This window comes from Stigmatopora nigra, chromosome 4, assembly GCF_051989575.1.
Source record: "Stigmatopora nigra isolate UIUO_SnigA chromosome 4, RoL_Snig_1.1, whole genome shotgun sequence".
NCBI lineage: Eukaryota > Metazoa > Chordata > Actinopteri > Syngnathiformes > Syngnathidae > Stigmatopora > Stigmatopora nigra.
The window spans coordinates 1,849,731-1,870,923 of NC_135511.1; the positions used below are offsets into that span (position 1 = coordinate 1,849,731).

The following is a 21,193-nucleotide window of genomic DNA, read 5'->3' on the forward strand; positions in this document are numbered from 1 at the left end:
ACGCCACACGGGTTGTGGGGGTGCTGGTGCGTATCTGAGCTATCTATGTGCAAGAGACAGGATACTCCTTGAACTGGTTGCCACCCGCCAATCAGATTTTTAATGTATTTATTTAGGTTATGACATGGCAGCCCGGTGAAAGGAGTGGTTAGGGCTTCGGCCTCACATCTCTGGGGTCCTGGGTTCAAATCCAGGTCATGTCCTACTGTGTGGAGTTTGCATGTTCTCCGGTGGCCTGGGTGGGTTTCTTCTGGTTCCTTCGGTTTCCTCTGGGTACTTCGGTTTCCTCCCACATTGCAAAAACATGCATGGTAGGCTGATTGGATGCTCTAGATTTTCATTTGGGTCTGAGTGTGCATGTTTGTCCGTCTCCTTGTGCCCTGCGATCGGCTGGCCACCGATTCAGGGTGTCCCCAGCCTCTGGCCCGGGGACAGCTGGGATTGGCCCCACCACTCCCTGCGACCCCAATGACGATAAAGCGGTTCAGAAAATGAGATGAGATTGATAACATTGCACCACAAAGCAAGATAATTACATATATATCAGTGTTACTAAAAAATGCTGTCAATGTAGATAAATCACCAAAGAGCACTAGTTGATTGCAATTTGGTAGGATTGATGTGACAGGATAAGTCATGGGTATCTGAAACACACCACCATTTTTTCCATCCACAAAAGATAATTGATTGTGAAACTTATTGTTGATCCAACCCTCAATCAAAAAAAATTCACGTGACCGTCAGTTAAAGTACATTTTCCAGATTTGGAATGATTAATAAAAACTTAATTTTATTCATATTTGTGAGTGGGGTGTAGCAAAATTGTTAATTCAAACAAGGAATTAAAATATCCAAGTGCAAGTGTTGCATCCCAGCGTCCACCTCTTCAACCTGTTGCCCTCTGGCAGGCGCAATATGACCATAACAGGCAAGACAAACAGACTCAAGGACAGTTTCTTCCCAAGAGTCCCCATACTAAACTCGAATGCAGCATCTACGAGGACCTAATCAAGACTTATATTGTACTCCACTAAAACTCCATAGGCTGCACTTTACTTTTGCACCTACTTATTTATGTGACCAGTTATTCATGTTGACTACTTATCGATGTTGATTATGACTTGTTTATGTTGACCACTTATTTATTACTTAATGATTGGTTATTTATTTATTAATTTTCTGTATTGATCATTTATCTGTAACTTTGTTTTTTGATGTTATATATGCACTTGGTGAAGTTTTTAAATCTCATTTAACTTGTATAATGACAATAAAAGCATTTAATTCAAGTACATTTTTTATTTCATCATTGCAGTGAGGGACAATAAGTGCATAGGTGTCCACCATCTTAGTTTAAACTGGTTTCATAAATTGAGAACCCTGTAATTGTTTTAAGTTCTAATATGGTACGATAGGGGGATCTGATGCCGGGACAAGGTGCTTTACAGGCCCCCATTTAGGAGAAGGTCAAGTTAAGCGTTTGACGCAAAATTTCGACAAACACTAAATACAGTCAGTAATTGTTTGGGTTATTATCTCATTTTGTCCTCTGTGTTTGCGTATGTTCGCTTTTACCCTTGATTGTTCCTCCGGGCTATCATTTCCTCTCGCTCAGCTGCACATCTTAGATAATTAGTTTAGTTTTTTTCTATATATACCCCACAGATTAGTTTGTAATTGTCGGAGCGTCTGATTTGTCCTGCCTCGTTTCAACATCTCCACGTTGCTTATTTCCAAGCTCCCTCGTGTTTGATTTTGTTATCCAACGCCAAGTCTTTTGTTCCTGTCCTTGTCTCTTGTTCAAGTTATTAAAGTTTCGTTTGTGCACTACTAACCCTAACCCTGCACTCGGGGCCACTCTACGATTCTACCAGACAATGTCGCCATTAACGTATCAGAACAATAATGGACCCAGCGGGAGGCCGACGACAGCCTCCCAGTTCTCCCAGGCCGATTATTGGCCCCTTCCCCCACTTCTGCTATCCTACCTATTGAAAATTTCCCGACCAGGAGTTAATATTCAGCCTCCATCGGCCTCTGTTACCAACCTCACTACCTTGAGTCAGACTCAGATTTTTGGGACTTTGAGGACTGCCCAGAGCTGATAGATGTATTAAGCTCAGACTTAGACGAGGACAGTAATACACTTGCCCGATTTGGACTTCGGTTCTCCCCTCCCCTGGAGACCCTACACCCGGACACCCTTCCCACAGACCTGGGTTCCTGTCTGGCCATTTCCATTGGACCTATGGGAGTTTACTGTTGAAAGCGATCAACTAGGTATCAGGAGCGGCTCGTCTGCCCCTCCTGGCTTGACGTCATTTCATAGCAGCTGTGTTCAATTGCTTGATTACGTCCTGAGTTATTTAAGTGCGACGGAAGTGTTAGCCACTGTCGAATCAACTGCGCATTATGATGACGTAACTTCCTGCAAGCCATGCCGAGACATAGCATACGCGGATACATGGTATATTTCTACATGCTTCGTTTCAGTTGCATTGGGGATATTCGAGCCCTTGTTGTTTTTGTAAACTTTGTTTGAGTTATTAAAACCAATGTACCATGAGAGGAGACCGTCTTGATCTATCCAGCCTCCCTGCGAATGGATTCAACTTATGCTAACACGGCCGTAACAGATCGATCCGACCACATGGACCCAGTGGGACGCCACCCACGCTCGTGCCGATGCGCTCGTCGACGCCAGCCGTCCTCCTTGAAGCCCCCCGAACCCATGGATTTAATGAGAAGCCCCTCAAGATCACATGGGGAGTTGATAATGACCATGCCGTGGTGTAGGCACCTCAGGGACGTATTTGCAGAACAGGAATCCTGGCTAAGAGGAAATTCTAATACTCTGCCCACCCATACACCCTCCCACCGCTTAGCCCTTCGCACTGGGCTTCCAGCACATTTAATGATACCCAGGTGCCGACACCTACAGTTCATCGCACATGTTATCTGATGTCAAGCTCCAGCGGGTATTTTTGTCAATGGAGGGACTCCATTCTGACTCTGACAGTGATTTTCTAGACCAATTCAAGCCCTGATATGCTCCACCGGAGGATGATGACCCCTACTTTTTTCTGATTATTCCAACCTGTATTACCCCGACCAGGATCTGTATGGTCGGGTGGTCACCTACAATGGGCCACCACATGGCGGCAGGTGTGCTGTGCTATCCTCCCGGAGGAGGCGGCAAGTGCCGCGCCGCAGGGCAAAGTGGAAGGAGGGCCACTCGACACTCGAGCCCCTGACCAAGTTCCTCGCTCGACAAGCTCCGTTCTGCCAAGCTCTTGTTCGCCAAGCTCCTGTCCGCCAAGCTCCTGTCCGCCAAGCTCCCGTCCGCCAAGCTCCCGACCGCCAAGCTCCCGTCCGCCAATCGACCGTCCACCAAGCTACCGTCCGCCAAGCTCCCGTCCGCCAAGCTCCCGTCCGCCAGGCTCCCGTCCGCCAAGCTCCCGTCCGCCAAGCTCCCGTCCGCCAAGCTCCCGTCCGCCAAGCTCCCGTCCGCCAAGCTCCCGTCCGCCAAGCTCCCGTCCGCCAAGCTCCCGTCCGCCAAGCTCCCGTCCGCCAAGCTCCCGTCCGCCAAGCTCCCGTCCGCCAGGCTCCCGTCCGCCAGGCTCCCGTCCGCCAGGCTCCCGTCCGCCAGGCTCCCGTCCGCCAGGCTCCCGTCCGCCAGGCTCCCGTCCGCCAGGCTCCCGTCCGCCAGGCTCCCGTCCGCCAGGCTCCCGTCCTCCAGGCTCCCGTCCGCCAAGCTCCCGTCCGCCAAGCTCCCGTCCGCCAAGCTCCCGTCCGCCAAGCTCCCGTCCGCCAAGCTCCCGTCCGCCAAGCTCCCGTCCGCCAAGCTCCCGTCCGCCAAGCTCCCGTCCGCCAAGCTCCCGTCCGCCAAGCTCCCGTCCGCCAAGCTCCCGTCCGCCAAGCTCCCGTCCGCCAAGCTCCCGTCCGCCAAGCTCCCGTCCGCCAAGCTCCCGTCCGCCAAGCTCCCGTCCGCCAAGCTCCCGTCCGCCAAGCTCCCGTCCGCCAAGCTCCCGTCCGCCAAGCTCCCGTCCGCCAAGCTCCCGTCCGCCAAGCTCCCGTCCGCCAAGATCCCGTCCGCCAAGCTCCCGTCCGCCAAGCTCCCGTCCGCCAAGCTCCCGTCCGCCAAGCTCCCGTCCGCCAAGCTCCCGTCCGCCAAGCTCCCGTCCGCCAAGCTCCCGTCCGCCAAGCTCCCGTCCGCCAAGCTCCCGTCCGCCAAGCTCCCGTCCGCCAAGCTCCCGTCCGCCAAGCTCCCGTCCGCCAAGCCCCCGCCCGCCAAGCTCCCGTCCGCCAAGCCCCCGTCCGGGCAACCAAACGTCCGGCAACCAAACATCTGGCGACCAAACGTCCGGCGAAAAAAAATCCGGCGACCAATTGTCCGGCGAAAAAAAATCCGGCGACCAAACGTCCGGAGACCAAACATCGTGGGACCAAGCGTCCATTTACTGTCGCAGGCCACCTCGCTTTGTAAGAAGTCGCAGGGTTCAGGGCCTCAATCATTCAAACTACCACTGTCAGTTCCCCCATCCTCTAAGCTGCTGCCATCAGGGCCTCGTCATCCAACTTGCCAAAGTAAGGGCCCCCCTTCGTTCAAGTGGCCGCTGTCAGAGCCCCTGTGTTATGTTGGGATTTTCTTGGGTGTGCGTCCTCCTTATGAGTGCTGTCTGTGGGTGCATGTGTTTACCTGTTTTCCATCCGCTCATAGCCAGCTGTTTTGAGTTTATTTTGATTAGCCTTTTGTGTGTACAGTGTTCCCTCACTACTTCGTGCTTCAGCTATCGCGGACTCAGAGCTTCGCGGATTTTTTTCAGGAAAAAAAATTAAAGATATTAAGTTAAAATTATAAATTACATCATTTTACAAGAGGTGGAAACAAAATATTCAATAAGAATTAGTAATTGCATCAAAAAAAGGCACAAGAAATGGTCAATAACATGGTGAGAGTTCAGGAATCGCATTGATGACGTCATGGCTGTTTACAGGCGCATCTTCACCGTCCCAAAAAACAATGTTCACAACTCCCAATAACGATGTTTCTTACGTGCAAAAAAACTGCAGAAGATCCTCCATCCGGACTACTATGATGTTTTTGCTTGGTGGTGCTTTTGTGCACGTGTTATACGTTTCTTTAAGCATTTTTGAAGGGGCACGCCTACTTTGCGGAAATGCAGCTATTGCGGGGGTCCCGGTCCGCATTAACCGCGATAAGCGAGGGAACACTGTATATAAAGTTAGGGTTTTGTGAAGTATGGTGTGGGGGAATTGCGATTGTTACCTTTACTTTGTGTGTCTCGTGCCATTACGTCATGTTTTGGCTTTTTGTCGGCATGCGTCGTTCTCCTGTTTATTTTGTCACTATGATATTGATCTTTGTTATTAAAACCTTAGATTTTGCATTAGTAATTTTTGCCGCCTTTTCCTGCATCTTGGGTTCAACTTCGCTGCAACCGACACCAGTTAAATATGACACCCCGTCACCATCAGGGTCCCCGTTGTTCAAGTTGCTGCCGTCAGGGACCCCGTCGTCCAAGTTGCAGCCGTCAAGACTCCTGTTGTTCAAGTTGCTGGCATCGACGGACGGAACGGACGATCTAGACCAGGGATTTTGGATGGGTGCTTGAGAACTGGAGTCCAGGACAGACTCTTGAGAGCGGGGCATTGGGACAGGTGCATGAAGTAGGTAGGGGCAGGAACAGGCTTTGGCGAGTGGAGAACTTGAGCTGGCACTGGGAAGCCGGGAGCTAGAGCGGGCACTGGCGAGCGGGGAGCTTGAGCTGGCACTGGCAAGTGGGAGGCAATGTTGACAGATGGAGTGCCTACTTGGGAGCTTGGGCGTCAAAAAACGTCCTACTCCCCCTTTCTTGCCGTGGTGCTGCTGCCTCCTGGTAGACAGTGCAGCCTTCGCGATCCGTGAAGGTTATCCCCTTCGTGTCGCCCCAAAAAAGGAAAATTGTCAGCGGGTTCTGGTTAGAACTCCTACCTGAGCTCCCCGCCAGGCACCACGCAGTGGTCCACAATGAATGGTCAAGTAGAAACCAAGGTAGGGGTCCGTGGAAAACTGGGAAAAACTCTACGAGGCATTGCGTCACAAACCAAACCAGACGAGGATGTCTCAGTCCGGCTCCAAGTTCAGCAGATTAGCTCGCCGCAGACGTCACTACAATCTGAAAAGTGTGACTCAAACTCAAGGTAAAACCGTGGATTGACAGAGGGTGATGCAGGTTAAACCTTATGCAGAGCTGCCAACCTCCCTCGACCCCATTTCAGAGGTACTGATTGGTTTACCAATAAGTATTCCCAAGTTCACCCTTCAATAATGGAGGCATCTGAGATCATATCCTTTTAATCTTGCAAGAAGAGAATCCATCCACACGCGCTTCTGTCAGATGATTCCGAAGACCCCAGTGTCCCTTTTGCTAATATATTCATAAGATTTAAACAACATGCATAACAGAAGTCCAAACACCATTCAGAGTCTCATAACAACTTGTCTCAGTTCTCAAAATTATTGTAGGACTGTCGAATCTTCCCGAGAGAAAGTTGATGCGGACCATCTTGAGAAGCCACGTTTCCCAAAACAAATCCACAGTTCCCAAAGGCTTGTTGTTAACCGTCTTTAGAGTTCAATGCTTCCCAAACCAATTTACCGTTCTCTTGCTGTGAACCATAGTCCCGAGAAGTCCAGGTGCGAAGGAGTTTTGGTTAACTATGGAGCGACCACTTCTTTTGCAAGAGATGTATTAAAATGCATAAAAGTGTTCATATATGTAATATGTAATATACAAAATAAGTCAAAGCGTTCTTCATTGCAGGCACTTATATATAATGATATTACAAGCAAATATATAATAATGATAAACCTAACAAGTACCCTTGTCCCATTTCTGGAGTATTTCTGGAGTAAATGCGAATCACGCAAAATTGATATAAAAAGTAAAAATAGATAACATTGGACAATTTAAATCAAACTCTTATTATCATGTTTTTACATTGATTGAAATAGTGTATTTTCAAACTATTGAAAACGTACAGCAAAATGAAAATGAGTATAAAAGTGAACAAAGTATAATTTGTTGAACAATTATTGGCAAATTCAAATTTCTACATTAACATGAGTTTTTCTGCTGGTCCTTAACCACACCTGCATGTTGTGCAATGTGCAAATGTCGGTCCTTTTGTTGACGGCGTCAACATGGGATATTTTGTCGTTTAAGAAGCAATAACGTTCTGCGAGTGTATGGATTTCTTAAGTTTCATCCAAATTGCAATCCATGTTTGCTTATTCTGAGGAGGCATATTAATTCCCTTATTTTATCCCTCTTCTCATCTCATTTTCTGAACAACTTTATCCTCATTAGGGGTGCTGGGGGTGCTGGAGCCTATCTCAGCTGATTCCTGGCCACAGGCGGGGGACACTCTGAATTGGTGGCCAGCCAATCGCAGGGCACAAGGAGACAGACAACCCTGCACACTAAGTCGGATAAAACAGGGCTTAGAGTGCACTAACAAAAACTTTAATAATGGTGACAAGACTATCCGACAAGGACTCACAAACACAGGTTTTAAATAGAAAGACATGGTTTGACGAGACAATCAGAAACGCCTGGGTCGCACAAGAGGAAGGAAGCAGGGGGTGGTGATATGACAGGTGAATTCAATTAATAATCACGGGGACAGGTTACCCAGGGGAAAACAAAACAAAACCGATACCTAACATGACACAGACAGTCTCCCTGAGCACACCGAGGAGCATCAGTGAGCAACAACAGAAGTGCTCGCTAAGGCCACACACCAGTATTACACCTTCCATCAGCAGGTGTATGTACATTTTCCATGAAGTCAGAATGATTAATATCCTTAAATTGATATACTAGAATATGCACAAATCAAAGTCATGAGTTACAACTTTAGCTTTGCGACATGTTTTGGAGAGCAGACCTTTCCCACTCAAAATAAGATCTCACCCAATTTTACTGCTTGTTCTTCTTTTTGCACATACTCAGACGGCCAGGCGAACCGCACTTCTTTTTTATTTTGGTTTTGGGGAGTCGATGTAGTACATTCATTGCCCACTTGTTTCGCCATGATAAGAAGTTAGCATTAGCATCACATAACGCTGCTACTGTCAATGCCGTGATTAGCTGAATAGCGTAATTGCATCGTATCTTATGATTTGCTTGACACCTGTGACTCACTGAATTACACAGTAAAAACGTTTTAAATCTAAATAATTTTCAGTGCATTCAGTGCGATTAATAGGTTTCCTTGTGCGCTGAGAGTGTATGACCAGTGCACAATTGCGCAGTTGTGCAGCTTAGAGGGAACTTTGGATGGCTTTTCCAACTTACTTATACTTGCGACTGGAGCTACTCCTAATTGTGTTTCACAAAAATGTTTGAAAATGTCAATGAACTGTTTACTTCCTTTCAAAAAAGCATTGTTTCAATTGGTTCAGGGTGATACGTTCACAACCATTACATTGCTAAGCTACGACACGATTGGCTGGCATGTTATCTTAATATTTTGCCTGGTAAATTTGACTACCTTATTGGTTCAATAGGTATGTAAAACATTCCCTCCAAAAATTAGTTTAAGAAAACGAGTTGTCATAAAAGTGGTGTCCACACCAAAAAAGGTGCATCTAATTTATATTCTTGAACATAATCATTTGCAAGCAGCAAAGTAAGATACAGAACAACCATTTTAACTTGACCTTAATAAAGTATAATACGTAGTCTTTAACCACTTGATGGTGCGCGTTGCCTTTAATTTCTTCATCTCATATTGTCCGAAATAGAAACCTCCACAACTGTCTGTCTGTTCATGCATTTGTGTCCAACAACAATAGGGAATTTAATTCCCGAAAGGGACATGTGATTCACAACAACAATACATTTTCACTACGATCATAAAAACAATGAGGACTTCAAGGCCCCTCGTACCTGGAAGTCATTCATGAGACCGTACTGGCAGCCTCCTTCCTTGCAGATAGAGAAGTCATACCCAAGCGTACAGGCAGCAGAGTCAGTGCAGTTGATGGTGTCGATCAGGGTGTCGTTTTTGTCACCAGTTGCGTCTCTTACCATGACAGATCCTAAAGGATCACCGTCACACACATTAGTTTACTTCTTGATGGTGTTATAGAGCCACTGACCTGCAGAGATCGCCACGCCCACATAGGTTAAGCCCGTGATGAGGATGGCAAGCAGCGTTCCTTTGGGGATGGCAGATTGGGGGTCCTTTGAACGATGGTTACCACAATAGTGTTGGCAGCTGAACTCATTTGTGAGTAAGCTAAAAAAATGACTCTAGGCCAGGGGTGCTCAGACTTTATTTGCTCAAGAGCTACTTTTCAATGAGCCAACGTCCTATCTACCCTACTCTTTTTAATTTATTTATTTATAATTCACCTGCTGTCCTTTCCTTGTATGTTCGTCTTCTAAAAGGACTCCAATAACAACATTTCTAATCTAAACAATTTGTTGTCTGAGACGGAGGAGTCAAATACAGTGTGCTCAAACAATTCTATTCAATCTTGGCCTTAGCAGAGATGCCATAGAATGCTCAAGTCTCTCTCGCCTGCATGCACCATTATACAACTTGAGGACAAAAAAGGCCCATCCTGTTCTGTCCTGTCAGCCATGCATTATTTCGCGTCCGTCGTCCCTTAGGCTTAGGCAGCCTTGTGTTCCAGAAGTGCATACCTCTGAGAAGGAAAGGAAGTGTCTCGTCTCTCCTCTTGTTTATTCTGATGACAGAGCCCCCCTGTATTTGTCTTATCGCCCTCTATTTTATGGCTTCTCCTACATGCATCAGTGATTTAGAAAAAGTGTTTCCCTGCTTGACAAAAGAGACTCAGGTATTTTAGTAGGTAATTACTTTCATGTTTCTTATTTGACTATTTTTCCTACATATTAAATGTTACTTCCCTTCCGTGTGTTCTCACTTTTTCTATTAAAGTTATTAAATACATTTCCAGGTCAAAAGACCTACCCGTATACAGTGCTGCGAAAAAGTATTCGTCCCCTTCCTTCTGTGTTTTTTCACACACAAAAGACATTATGACACAGAGACAGCCCAAGAACATTGAAAATGCAATTTTTAAATTATGATTTTATTTACCAAGGCAGAAAAAAATAAACAATGTGTTAGTTTTTCACAGAGAGCCCTCTGTGAAAAAGTTTTTTAATTTGGTATGCCACCATACCAAATTACGGGTTGGGCCACCATTGGCAGCTATAAGCGAGCATTTACGACATTTTATGATGAGTCTTCCACAACGCTTTGTAAGAACTTGGGCCCACTCTCCTGTGCAGAATTGTTTCAATTCTGCAATGTTAGAGGGTTTTCTAACATGAACAGCGCATTCCAGAACACAGCACAGCATTTCAATAGGATTTAAATCCGGACTTTGACACGGTCACTCCAAAATCCTAATTTTTTTCATTTTTTTTTAATTTATTTTAGCCCTTCAGAGGTGCCCTTGCTGGTGTGCTTTGGATCTTCATTTTGCTCCATGCTCCAAGACCGCTGGAATTTGAGCGCACAAATAGATGGCCGGACATTTTACTTCCAAATTTGCTTGTAGACACCAGAATTCATTCTTCCATCAATTACAGCTAGTCATCCTGGTCCCGACCTGTGCCAAATGTAAGGGGCCGTACACCTTCCAATTAGTTAAACTTTTGACTCATCAGTCCACAAAATGTTCTTCCAAAAGTTTCGAGGATCATCAAGATGCTTTTTGGCAAACAGAAGATAAGCCTCTATATTCTTTGTGACCGCCTTTTTTCGCCTTGGAACTCTGCCATGGATGTCCGTTTTTGCCAGTGTATTTCTTCTAGAGTCATGAACTTTGACCTTAACTGAGGCCAGTGAGATTCTCTTGGTTCTCTTGTGACCTCCTGGATGAGTCGCCATCACACTCTTGGAGTAATTTTATCTTAGGTATCCGAACACTCTGGGGAAGGTTTGCCACTGTTCTGAGTTCTCTCCATTTGTGTATAATGGCTCTGCAAGTGGTTTAATGGAGCCACATAGCCTTGAAAATGGCTTTTTAAGATTTTCCAGATTGATAGATGCCCATCACTTTTTCCGCATTTCTTACTGAATTTCTTTGGATTCTTTGATGCTTCAATCTTGTATTTTACTTCACTTTGTCTGACATATTCAATTTGAATTGAATTGAATGCTTTTATTGTCATTATACAAGTATAATGAGATTTAAGGCTTTTATCACAGTGCACAAATAACCGCAGACTGACAAATAAATCCATTTAAGATTTAAGTGTTTTGTTCAATCAACTCATGTAGTGGTAATAAGGTCTGGGTGTGGCCTGTAAAATGGAACTCATCTTTCCCACAATCGTGTTTAGCCACAGTTGTTTTGTGATTTACCAAAGGGGGCAATTTCTTTACAAGTTTGTAATTTTTTCTGCCTCTGTTAATAAAATTATTTTCATATTCCTCATTTTCCTTGGGTTGTCCTTGTGAAGAAAATCAATTTGATGGTCTGAAACCTGTATGTGTGATAAAAAGAATACTAAATCAGGAAGGGGGCAAATACTTTTTTCACGGCACTGTATTTATTCTTACAGCTTAGGTTGATGTATGTTGAGTAACTGATATGTACAATTTATCCTCATTCATGAAGTGCTGTATTGGTGTGTGCGTTCATGCACCAGTGCAAGGGAGAGACCCTTGTTGCTGCTTCTAAAATACTCAAATTCACTCAGCATTGACGTGAGGCTGTCGACTCCATACATAAGTTCTTATCGACAAGGAACCTGATGCAATCATTAAAAGATACAGATATGCCTGTTCAAAATAAATAATCAAATAAAACAAATGGTCTGAACATCCTGCGGTGTGAATATTGCACATTCGGACATCCCGATGTCCTGGTACAAATGAGACATTGTTCAGGCCTAACAGAAACCAAGAGACTGGATTCAATCTTACTGTCATGCAATCTACCAAGATTAGTTTAACAATTGAATGGCAGCTCGTGACTGACTTCTTGAGCACCACTGCTCTAGATCTCTTTAATAGTGTAGCTTAAACTTACAATGAGATCTCCAGATATGTTTGCTCCTGCCAGTATCCCAGTGGCCGCTGGAAAAAAGATTGCAAATACGGAGAAGAAAGTCTCATCATCCCTGAAGTCTGGAACCAGGTTCTCCACAAAGATGGCCACTGCGGAGGTGATGAACAATTTCAGTCACAATACCCTAGGAATAACTGGAGTTTATGTAAGAATGTAAAAAAAATAAGACTGATAAAAATTAGGAATTGTGCTTGGATCAATAAATATCTGAATTATTTGTCTAGAAAACAATCTGAGATATTGATGTGCCAGTTCCTACCTTGGTTGTAATTGACTGGAGTTTTAGGCAAGTCTATAGGACATCAAGATATACATGGCTAATAAACACTCAAATATGAGGATGTGGTCTTAATGAATACAGAGTGGGATGGATGTACGACGTGGCACCATTTGAGGGACAAGAGAGAGAGAGTTTCACCAGACCAGTGTTTCCCAACCAATGTGCCACAGGTCAGGTGTGCCGCGGGAAATTGCAAGAAGTCATACAATGTAATATTCAGAGAGAAAAATAATATGAACATAAGAACATTAAAATTTAATTATTACAAAATGAGAATCAAAATATGATTAACGTTAAATTATAGATTACAGTAATCCCTCGATTATCTCTCATAAGGAATTCACTACTGCGTGACTTTTTTCTGCTATTAATTGACTATTTTTTTAAAAAAAGTTCACAAGCAGAAAAAATTCGGATGAAAATCCCGGCAAAAACTGGCCGAAGTTAGGGTACCACCTCCTCTTCTAGGATCCAATGATTGGTTGTAAACATACCACAGAAGAATAAAGCAAAAGTAAAAATGTCTCTGCGAACATCCGTGCTGGTCTTTCATGTTCCCTGCATGTAACGTTTAGCGTAGTTTACAGAGTATATTTCAGCTTTCTTTGTTTGGATTTTACAATTATACACAGCAACGAAAAATGGCTCCCAAGTTTCCAGGACCACTCAAGGCTTCATTTGATGTGAAGAAAAACACGGAAGATGATGTCCGTTACTGATGAAGTTAAGCTCCTCGACATGCTGAGAGCGGGGAAAAGGTATGTCGATGTCGTGTGCCATTACATCGCGATAATTGAGGGATTACTGTATAATATTACAAAAATAAAATTCATTCTGTTGCTTATTTTTCTCTAACATGAACTGGAAGATATTTGGTTTCTACGGCAAGAAGATGTAGGTAGAGTTTGGAGAAAAGTCATAAACTTTTGCATGGGATCGTGCCTTGTTCTAATGACAGATTGAAACTCTTAGTGATGACTGGTGCTATTTTGTCAGCACATTCCTTAAGTACTTTCTCTGGTATTCCTAGATCTCACATTCACTACCTCCACAGTGAGGAGGGTGGTTTAAAAGTTTGGTTTGGCATGTTTTCAAGGTTGAGTTGGGGTTTACCGTGGTGGTCAAGAGGGTAGCATCCCTCCATCGTGGGGGGGCGGGACCTAACTGTTGTTTGTGCGTATGCACCAAACAACACTTCAGAGTACCCGCCCTTTTTGGAGTCCTAGGAGGGGGTGCTGGAGACTGCTACTTCGAGGAACTCCCTTATTCTGCTGGGGGACTTCAATGCTCACGTGGGAAAATACAATGAGACCTGGAGGGGAGTGATTGGGAAGAACGGTTAACCTGATGGGGACCTGGGTGGTGTTCTATTGTTGGATTTCTGTGCTCGTCGTGGATTGAAAATAATGAACCCGGGAACAAAGAACCACTTCCGGGTGGCTTTGAGGAAATTTTGGTCCACCATCTAACGTCTCAGATTAGGAAAGCAGTTCACCATCAACACACCACCGAAATGTTGTGAATCGGTGGGCCGAACACTTTGAAGACCTTGTCAATTCCACTGACACGCCTTCCCTTGAGAAAGCAGAGCCGGGGGACTCTGGGACTCCTATCTCTGGGCTTGGAGTCACCGAGGTGGTTAAAAAGCCCCTTGGTGACAAGGCCCTGGGAGTGAATGTGATCCACCTGGAGTGTCTAAAGGCTCTGGATGTTGTGTGGCTGTCTTGGTTGACAAGCCTCTGCAACACTTGGACATCGGGGACAGTGCCTCTGGATTGGTAGACCGGGATGATGGTTCCCCTTTTTAAAAATGGGATAGAATGGAGCGGGAGATTGACTGGTGCATCGGTGCTTTGTCTGCAGTGATGCGGACTCTGCACCAGTCGGTCCTGGTGAAGAAGGAGCTGAACCAAAAGGCGAGGCTCTCTATTTACCAGACAATCTACGTTCTCAACCTCATATACGGTCACGAGCTTTGGGTCCTGACCGAAAAAACGAGATCCCATACACTTGCAGTTGAAATGACTATCCGGACTCTCCCTTAGAGATAAGGTGAGAAGTTTGGTCATCCGGGAGGGGTTCAGAGTAGATCCGCTGCTCCTCCGGATCGAGAGGAGCCAGATGACTTGGCTCGGGCATCTGATCAAAAGACATTCAATATGATTTCAGGTCAACTGGACCACAACCTCATCCTATTCTCAAGAAAGATTCCTAAAATAGGCATGCACCCAAAAAAAATATCAGAGGAGGTGAGAGCACCAAAAAGGGAGCTCCCAAATCTGACAGTTAAAAAAAAGCAGAAAAAAAACCCAGCAGGAAATACTTCAAAGAACAAATAAATAAAGGAACTATAATTGAAGGAGAAAACAATCCGTGACCCAAAGGACATAGCCACAACTTTAATTGATTACTCTATAGAGTCCATTAAAAAACGGACACCTAGCATCCCTTCAATAAAATGTCACCCACCACAACTACTACACATCAACAAACCCATTCTTAATCATAACATAATTTCTTAGTCAGAAATTAAGAAAGCGGTGTATGGTCTCAAAAGCTCCAAAGGAAAAGATACCTTTAACATGGATGTAACATTGTTTCTAAAATACCACAAATAATCTCTCATAGCTCAATTTACCACTATTGTAAAGATATCAATAAAGGAGAGACTCTTCCCTGAACCCTGGAAGTGCTCAGTTAACACACCGGTCCTAAAATCAGGGAACCTCGCATTAATAAACAACTACAGACGTATAAGCATCCTTCCAGCCGCCTCCAAAGTCTTGGAAAAGACAGAAGCGGAGCAAATTGTGGATTTTTTTTCCAAGATGGCGCCGTTCAAGCGGGAGCCAGTGGCAGTAGCTCTGCACACTCTTATGTTTTTCATGTTTTACAGCCCTTCTATCTTTTTTTAAATGACATTTCAATATTTCTTAATACATTCCTTTTTACGTTACTTTGTACTTTATACTTTTTACTTTAATGTTTTTACAACTTTCCTTCTTCTGTTAGCCTGGCTTCTTTTGGCTACTTCTTTTTTGGAACCAGCCAGCCATGCCTACGCTGTCACACACATGGGACTAGCTGTCACAATACGCAGCAGAAAGAGCAACACTTCGGTGCCGCCGGAGTTTTGGACCTGGACTAAAGCCCGGGAGAAGAGGCAACGCTTCTGACTAACCATTCCATCGTGGGATAGGATGGAAGAGCTGTCGGCGCCTACCAGCAACAGAGTCGAGGAGTTCTGCCCTGCTGCTGTTTTCTTCAGCTTCAGACTACTGAATAACTGTGTGGATAAGCTTGGAAGAGCGACTGCATATTCTCCACATCGGTCACCCTCGTGGAAGACTTCCTGTGTGATTCCAGTTTTTGTCCAACTATACGTCTTTTTGAGTCCGATTTAGCTACCGCAACCAAAATGGCGCTGTTTAAGCGGCAGCCGGCGGCCGCGGTAGCTCCGTCCACTCTTGCCCGTTTTGTGTTTTTGCCGATTTTATGAGTTAATGATTCCATTTACTTTGATTTACTTTGTTCTTAGTGCTTTGCTGTTCTGTCTAATCACCCTCTTGCTACTGTCACAATGTAATTTCCCGACGACGGGATGAATAAAACTATCCAATCCAATCCAATCACATTAACAGCAGTACATACACCCTTAACAGACTGAAATTCGGCTTGAAAAAACATTCTAACGAAAACGCGGTTTGCTTCTTTCTAAAAAAAACTACATTAAGGCGGGGTCATTGGTGCATTCTTCATTGATCTCAAAAAGGCATTTGCAACATCAACCACCAGACACTGCTGACTAAAGATACTAGATATCTAATTTTAATTTCTCACCAAGGATGCAAAATTGGATTGAATCCTACTTATCTGTAAGATAACTGTGCATCAAGATACAAAACACAAAATCTACTTTGCGGAATAACAATCTTGGGGTACTGCAGGGATCAGTGCTAGGCCCACTGCTCTTCAGTCTTTACATAAATGATCTAGCAGGCTACTGTCCTTCAACTGTTGCCTGCCAAATGTATGCCAATGATACCGTCCAATATGTCCACGTGAAAGACAAAAAAACATGCTTAACAACCTCAATAACTGGCTTGAAAAATCTCAACTACACTTACACATCTAAGACTGTACTTCTCAAAAAGAGCGGCAAATAACAGCGACCCCAATGTTTTTGTTCAAGGATAAACAATCAATGTAGTCCAAGAATTTACACGCCGAGGAATCATTCTTGATTCTCAACAAGCCTTCAAATGACAAAAACACGCTAAATAAAAATGTTGGTTCATTATAGCCTGAATGATTATAGGCCTGTTGCAGTAACACCTGTGATCATGAAGTGCTTTGTAAAGTTGGTCGCCCGCCATATCAGGGATACAATCACAGCAGCAGACAAAAAGGCCATGCAGAGAGTGATTAACACTGCCCAGAAGATCGTCGGCTGCTCTCTGTCCAAATGTTTTTTTTTGTTTTTTTTAACTGGGAAAAGGCACTTTATGGGGTATCACCACCAAATTCGTTATACGCAACTGTGTATGATGACAATAAAAGCTTTTGATTTGATGGATTTGATTGATTTGGAAAGATTTTGAACACAAACAAGCAAACAATCTAACAACTGAGTAAGAAAAATTATATTTTGACACAAGGATCATATCACACATGAATTACTGCCTAACAAGTTGGCCATCGGCCTGCAAAACAACAGTAAAACCAATTGAAACAATTTTCTAAGCAAGCTTTGAAAGTATTGAACAGAAAGCCAAAAACACAACACCACTATAAGATCCAAAAATTAAAAAATAACAGAAACGCCTTAACTGGAACAATACAGTCGAACCTTGTGATACGACCGCTCCGCTATATGACATTCTTGTCTTACGAAGAAAATTTCGGTCGAATAATTCGCCAGAAATACGATCAACATTTCGTGATGCGACCAAGCCAGGTGGCCATGGCACTGTCTTTTTTGCATCTCTTTCGTGTATAAAATATTTCTACAACCACTGGGCAGACTTTGCATTTCCCCGCCCTCCCCCCTTTTTCCCCGCGTTGGGTACATTTAAAGGTAAACAATATTACTATGGATCGGCAGAGTTCTGCAAAGAAAAGGCGTTGACAATGGACATGAAACGCGAAATAATTGAAAAATATAAGAATGGGTACGTGTTTACTGAGCTCGCTAGGCAATACGAGAGGAATACGTCAACCATTTCCACCAACCTTAAGCAGAAGGTGATAGATCTGAAATACAACTTTAGGAGCAGGTTAAGAAAGAGTGAGATCAATTTAATAGGAAAAAGGTTTATTACCAAACTGCAAAGTGGAGAGTAAGAGCTATAACAGTGGAGTCCTGTTCAGCGCGATGTTCTTGCAACTCTAGTCGAATGAGTGAGTGAGTGAGTGTGTCTTAAATACAGGCAAAACTGACAGTTGTCACTAGGACTTTGGACAGATACGTTTCAGTCATTTGCAGGGAAAACGGTAATTGATCAGTGTCGGACAGTTGAGTATTTGTGCTGACATGTCAACCCAATCACAAGACTAAGATTGATTATTCAGTCAGACAGTTGGGTGTTTATGCTGACATGTCAACCATAAGGATGACGACGATGCTGTTATACTTACAAAAACTGATACAATATGAACAAGCAATTGCAAAGAGACTTTGTCTTATCTTACAGTTCGGCGGAACCTCATTTGTTAGCGACGCTACTTTTGAACAAAATTATTCTCAAATTACTTCAAACTGGAGTTTAGACCAACCAGGAGGGGGACCTGGTGTCTCAGAATAGGAAAGACATCTTAATCAGTGTCAGACAGTAGCACAACATCAGCGTCAGATTGTGATTTGGATTGTGATTTGGATTGTTGCATGTGTATACAAGTTAGCCTTAGCTGGGTTTCAACAATCATGATCTGTTCGACTGTGGCATTAAAGGTACGTTTGTTCAAAGCTGAGAAGCCGGGCAAACAACAGGTTCGGATAACAGGCACGAGATCACAAGACTAAGATTGATTATTCAGTCCGACAGTTGGGTGTGTATGCTGACATGTCAGCCATAAGGATGACTATGATTATCTTACAGAAGGACACATCAAGACATTTGCCTTGATTATCGCCGAGGAAAGTCACATTCCCCAGCAAGTTTTCAACTGCGATGAAACTGGTCTTTTTTGGAAAAAGATGCCCAGGCGGGCATTCGTCGTGGCAGGGGAGAAGGCATTACCGGGACACAAACCCATGAAGTACCGCTTAACACTAGCGTTGTGTGCTAATGCGAGCGGTGACTGTAAAATTAAGCCGCTACTAGTGTACAATGCAGAGAACACGCGTGCCTTCAAGAGACCTACAAGTGATGTGGCGCACTTATTTCATTTCAATATCCTATTTTTTTGTGTTTTTTCGGAGGGTTGGAACGAATTAATTTGTTTTCAATTCATTTCAATGGGAAACGTCCGCTTGAGTGACGATATGCTTGTCATACGATCACAGTCTCGGAACGGGTTCCGATCGTAAGTCGAGGTACCACTGTTTATGTTTTCCCGCCTATATAGAAGTACAAGAACGCAAGTGCAATTATCAAATTGTTTACACTAATCATGTTTTTCAATTATTTCATGCTTAATATTGATTGTCATCATATGCCTTTTCTTCACACTACTCTTGATTGCACCGGCCTGCTTTGGATCCATTGTGTTTCCCTCAAGTCTGTACTGACTAATGCATCAACAACAAAATTTTATGTCAATTTACTCGTATCTCAAATCAACGTTTCCCATAGAATTGAACGAAATACAAATGAATTCGTTTCCACCCTCTGAAAAAAAACTGGATATTACAATGGAAACACTTTGTTATTGGTTGCAATTCACCATCTACTAACAGAGTAACAAATGAATAGTGGTTGTGATGTTTAACAATAAAATAAGACATTATTTTATAGAATGGGGAGTTCAAGGATAGGTCACAATTTGTTCCAGCTGCTGCCCTCTGGCAGACGCTATAGGTCCCACAAAATATGGACAAATAGGCTTAAGGACAGTTTTTCCCCACATCCATCAGGACTCTAAATTTGCGGTAACACAACACACAATCCCTTCTGTGTAATGACTTTGGGGTGAGGTAATATGAAAAGACGTTTGGCGGTGATCTGCCTCCTACTGGCTGACTGAAGGTAAGTGAAAGACAGTGAGAAGTAAGTGAAATCAATCAATGTAGTCTAAGGATATAAATACCTAAGAATCACGTTTGACTTTATTAGAAACAATATAATGCGTGAGTCAGCCAAACTATATTTTAACACAATTGATTGATTTATGAAACCAATTCAGGATGTCCCCCGCTTCTGGCCCGGAGACAGCTGGTATAGGCTGCACCACCCACCAGGACCCCAATTAGGGACAGCACATTTTAATGAACATATTTATGATCATGTTGATGAAGATAATTTTGTAAGCAAGTAAAATGGTGGCCTAATGGAGCTAATTTCCATCTTTAGTCCCTTGCGTAGGTACAAGATAGACAATGCCCCAGACCAGACACTTACACACACTTAGCACAATTTTAGACAGTGTCGTGATCGCAATTTTGTTCGTAGCCAGGCTTTAAGATATTTGGTGTGAGGATCAGAAACAGGAGTTTAAGTATGTTAATTTGTATTAAATTTCAAGTATGTGCGGCGTGGACAGAGAAGGAGCTTTGGCTGAAAGCAATCTTTTTGAAGGGAACTACACAGTCCCCTCTAGAGCCAGCCCTTGTGGTTGTGTTGGAATTGTACAAAATTTTCTAGTGAAGGAAGGGCTTTGTGTTGGAAGATTTTTTAGACTAAGGTGGCATCTGCATATATAATAGTACAGTGGTAACTCGACTTACGATCGTAATCCGTTCGGAGACTGTGATCGTATGACAAGCATATCGTAACTCAAGGGGACGTTTCCCATTGAAATGAATTGAAAACAAATTAATTTGTTCCAACCCTCTGAAAAAAAACACCAAAACAGGATATTGGATCGGAAAAAAGGTTTTATTTCATCTAATTTGCAATATATTGACAAAGTAATAACAACGAGTAGTTTAATAGTAATAAAATGTGTTTAATAGATGTAAAATTAGACGCATTTGGCGGAGGGGAGGGACAATGACACACACGGAGGCGGAGGTGGGGGCTGTTCGGGGAGACTTAATCCACGGCAACAACGCACTCGTAAACGAACAAACAAATTTAAATTAACTTTGATAACTACATACAGACACTCAAACTTTTAATGTAACGTCACACAAAACAGAATTCAAATTTTGTTGTAATCTTTTTTTACCTTAGTTCTACGGGTTGACCCCACCCGTTTTGCCGTAGTCTTCAAAACGAACACCTCAAGTGTTCTTTATTTTTGCATCCCCTTCAAAATATTTTGATAATGACGCACACAAATATCATCACAATACGTGTAATCCAAGCTTCAGAATTAGTGTGCCACATCACTTGTAGGTTTTCCTTATTTGTGTTGTGTCTCTTGAAGGCACGCGGGTCCTCCACATTGTACACTAGTAGCGGCTTAATACAGTCACCGCTCGCATACAACGCTAGCATTAAGCGGTCCTTCTGTCAGGAGTGGCTCGGTTGCCCCTCCTGGCATGATGTCATGATTGTTAGCAGCCGTTGCAATTAGGTGATTATGTTTTGTTGATCGGCGTCGGATCGACTGATTTGTTCCCCTGAGTTTCCACGTTTGTAATGCCTACGTCACTTGACGCCACGCCACGCTGCATTAGTAAGTTATTT

At 43.7% G+C, this 21,193-nt stretch overlaps 1 protein-coding gene across 2 annotated transcripts in view; it reads right to left on the minus strand.

Moving 5' to 3' along the window:
* Window positions 1-21,193, minus strand: part of LOC144195161 (solute carrier family 12 member 2-like) — an 89,292-nt gene that overhangs the window by 44,461 nt on the left and 23,638 nt on the right. The window contains exons 8-10 of one of the 2 annotated variants that reach the window (XM_077714586.1): window positions 12,083-12,210; window positions 9,170-9,254; window positions 8,958-9,109 (exon numbers count right to left, since the gene is read on the minus strand). In XM_077714586.1, the coding sequence (XP_077570712.1) occupies window positions 8,958-9,109; window positions 9,170-9,254; window positions 12,083-12,210 (365 nt within the window). The remainder of the gene's footprint in view (window positions 1-8,957; window positions 9,110-9,169; window positions 9,255-12,082; window positions 12,211-21,193) is intronic. The other variant, XM_077714587.1, reaches the window with a different exon arrangement.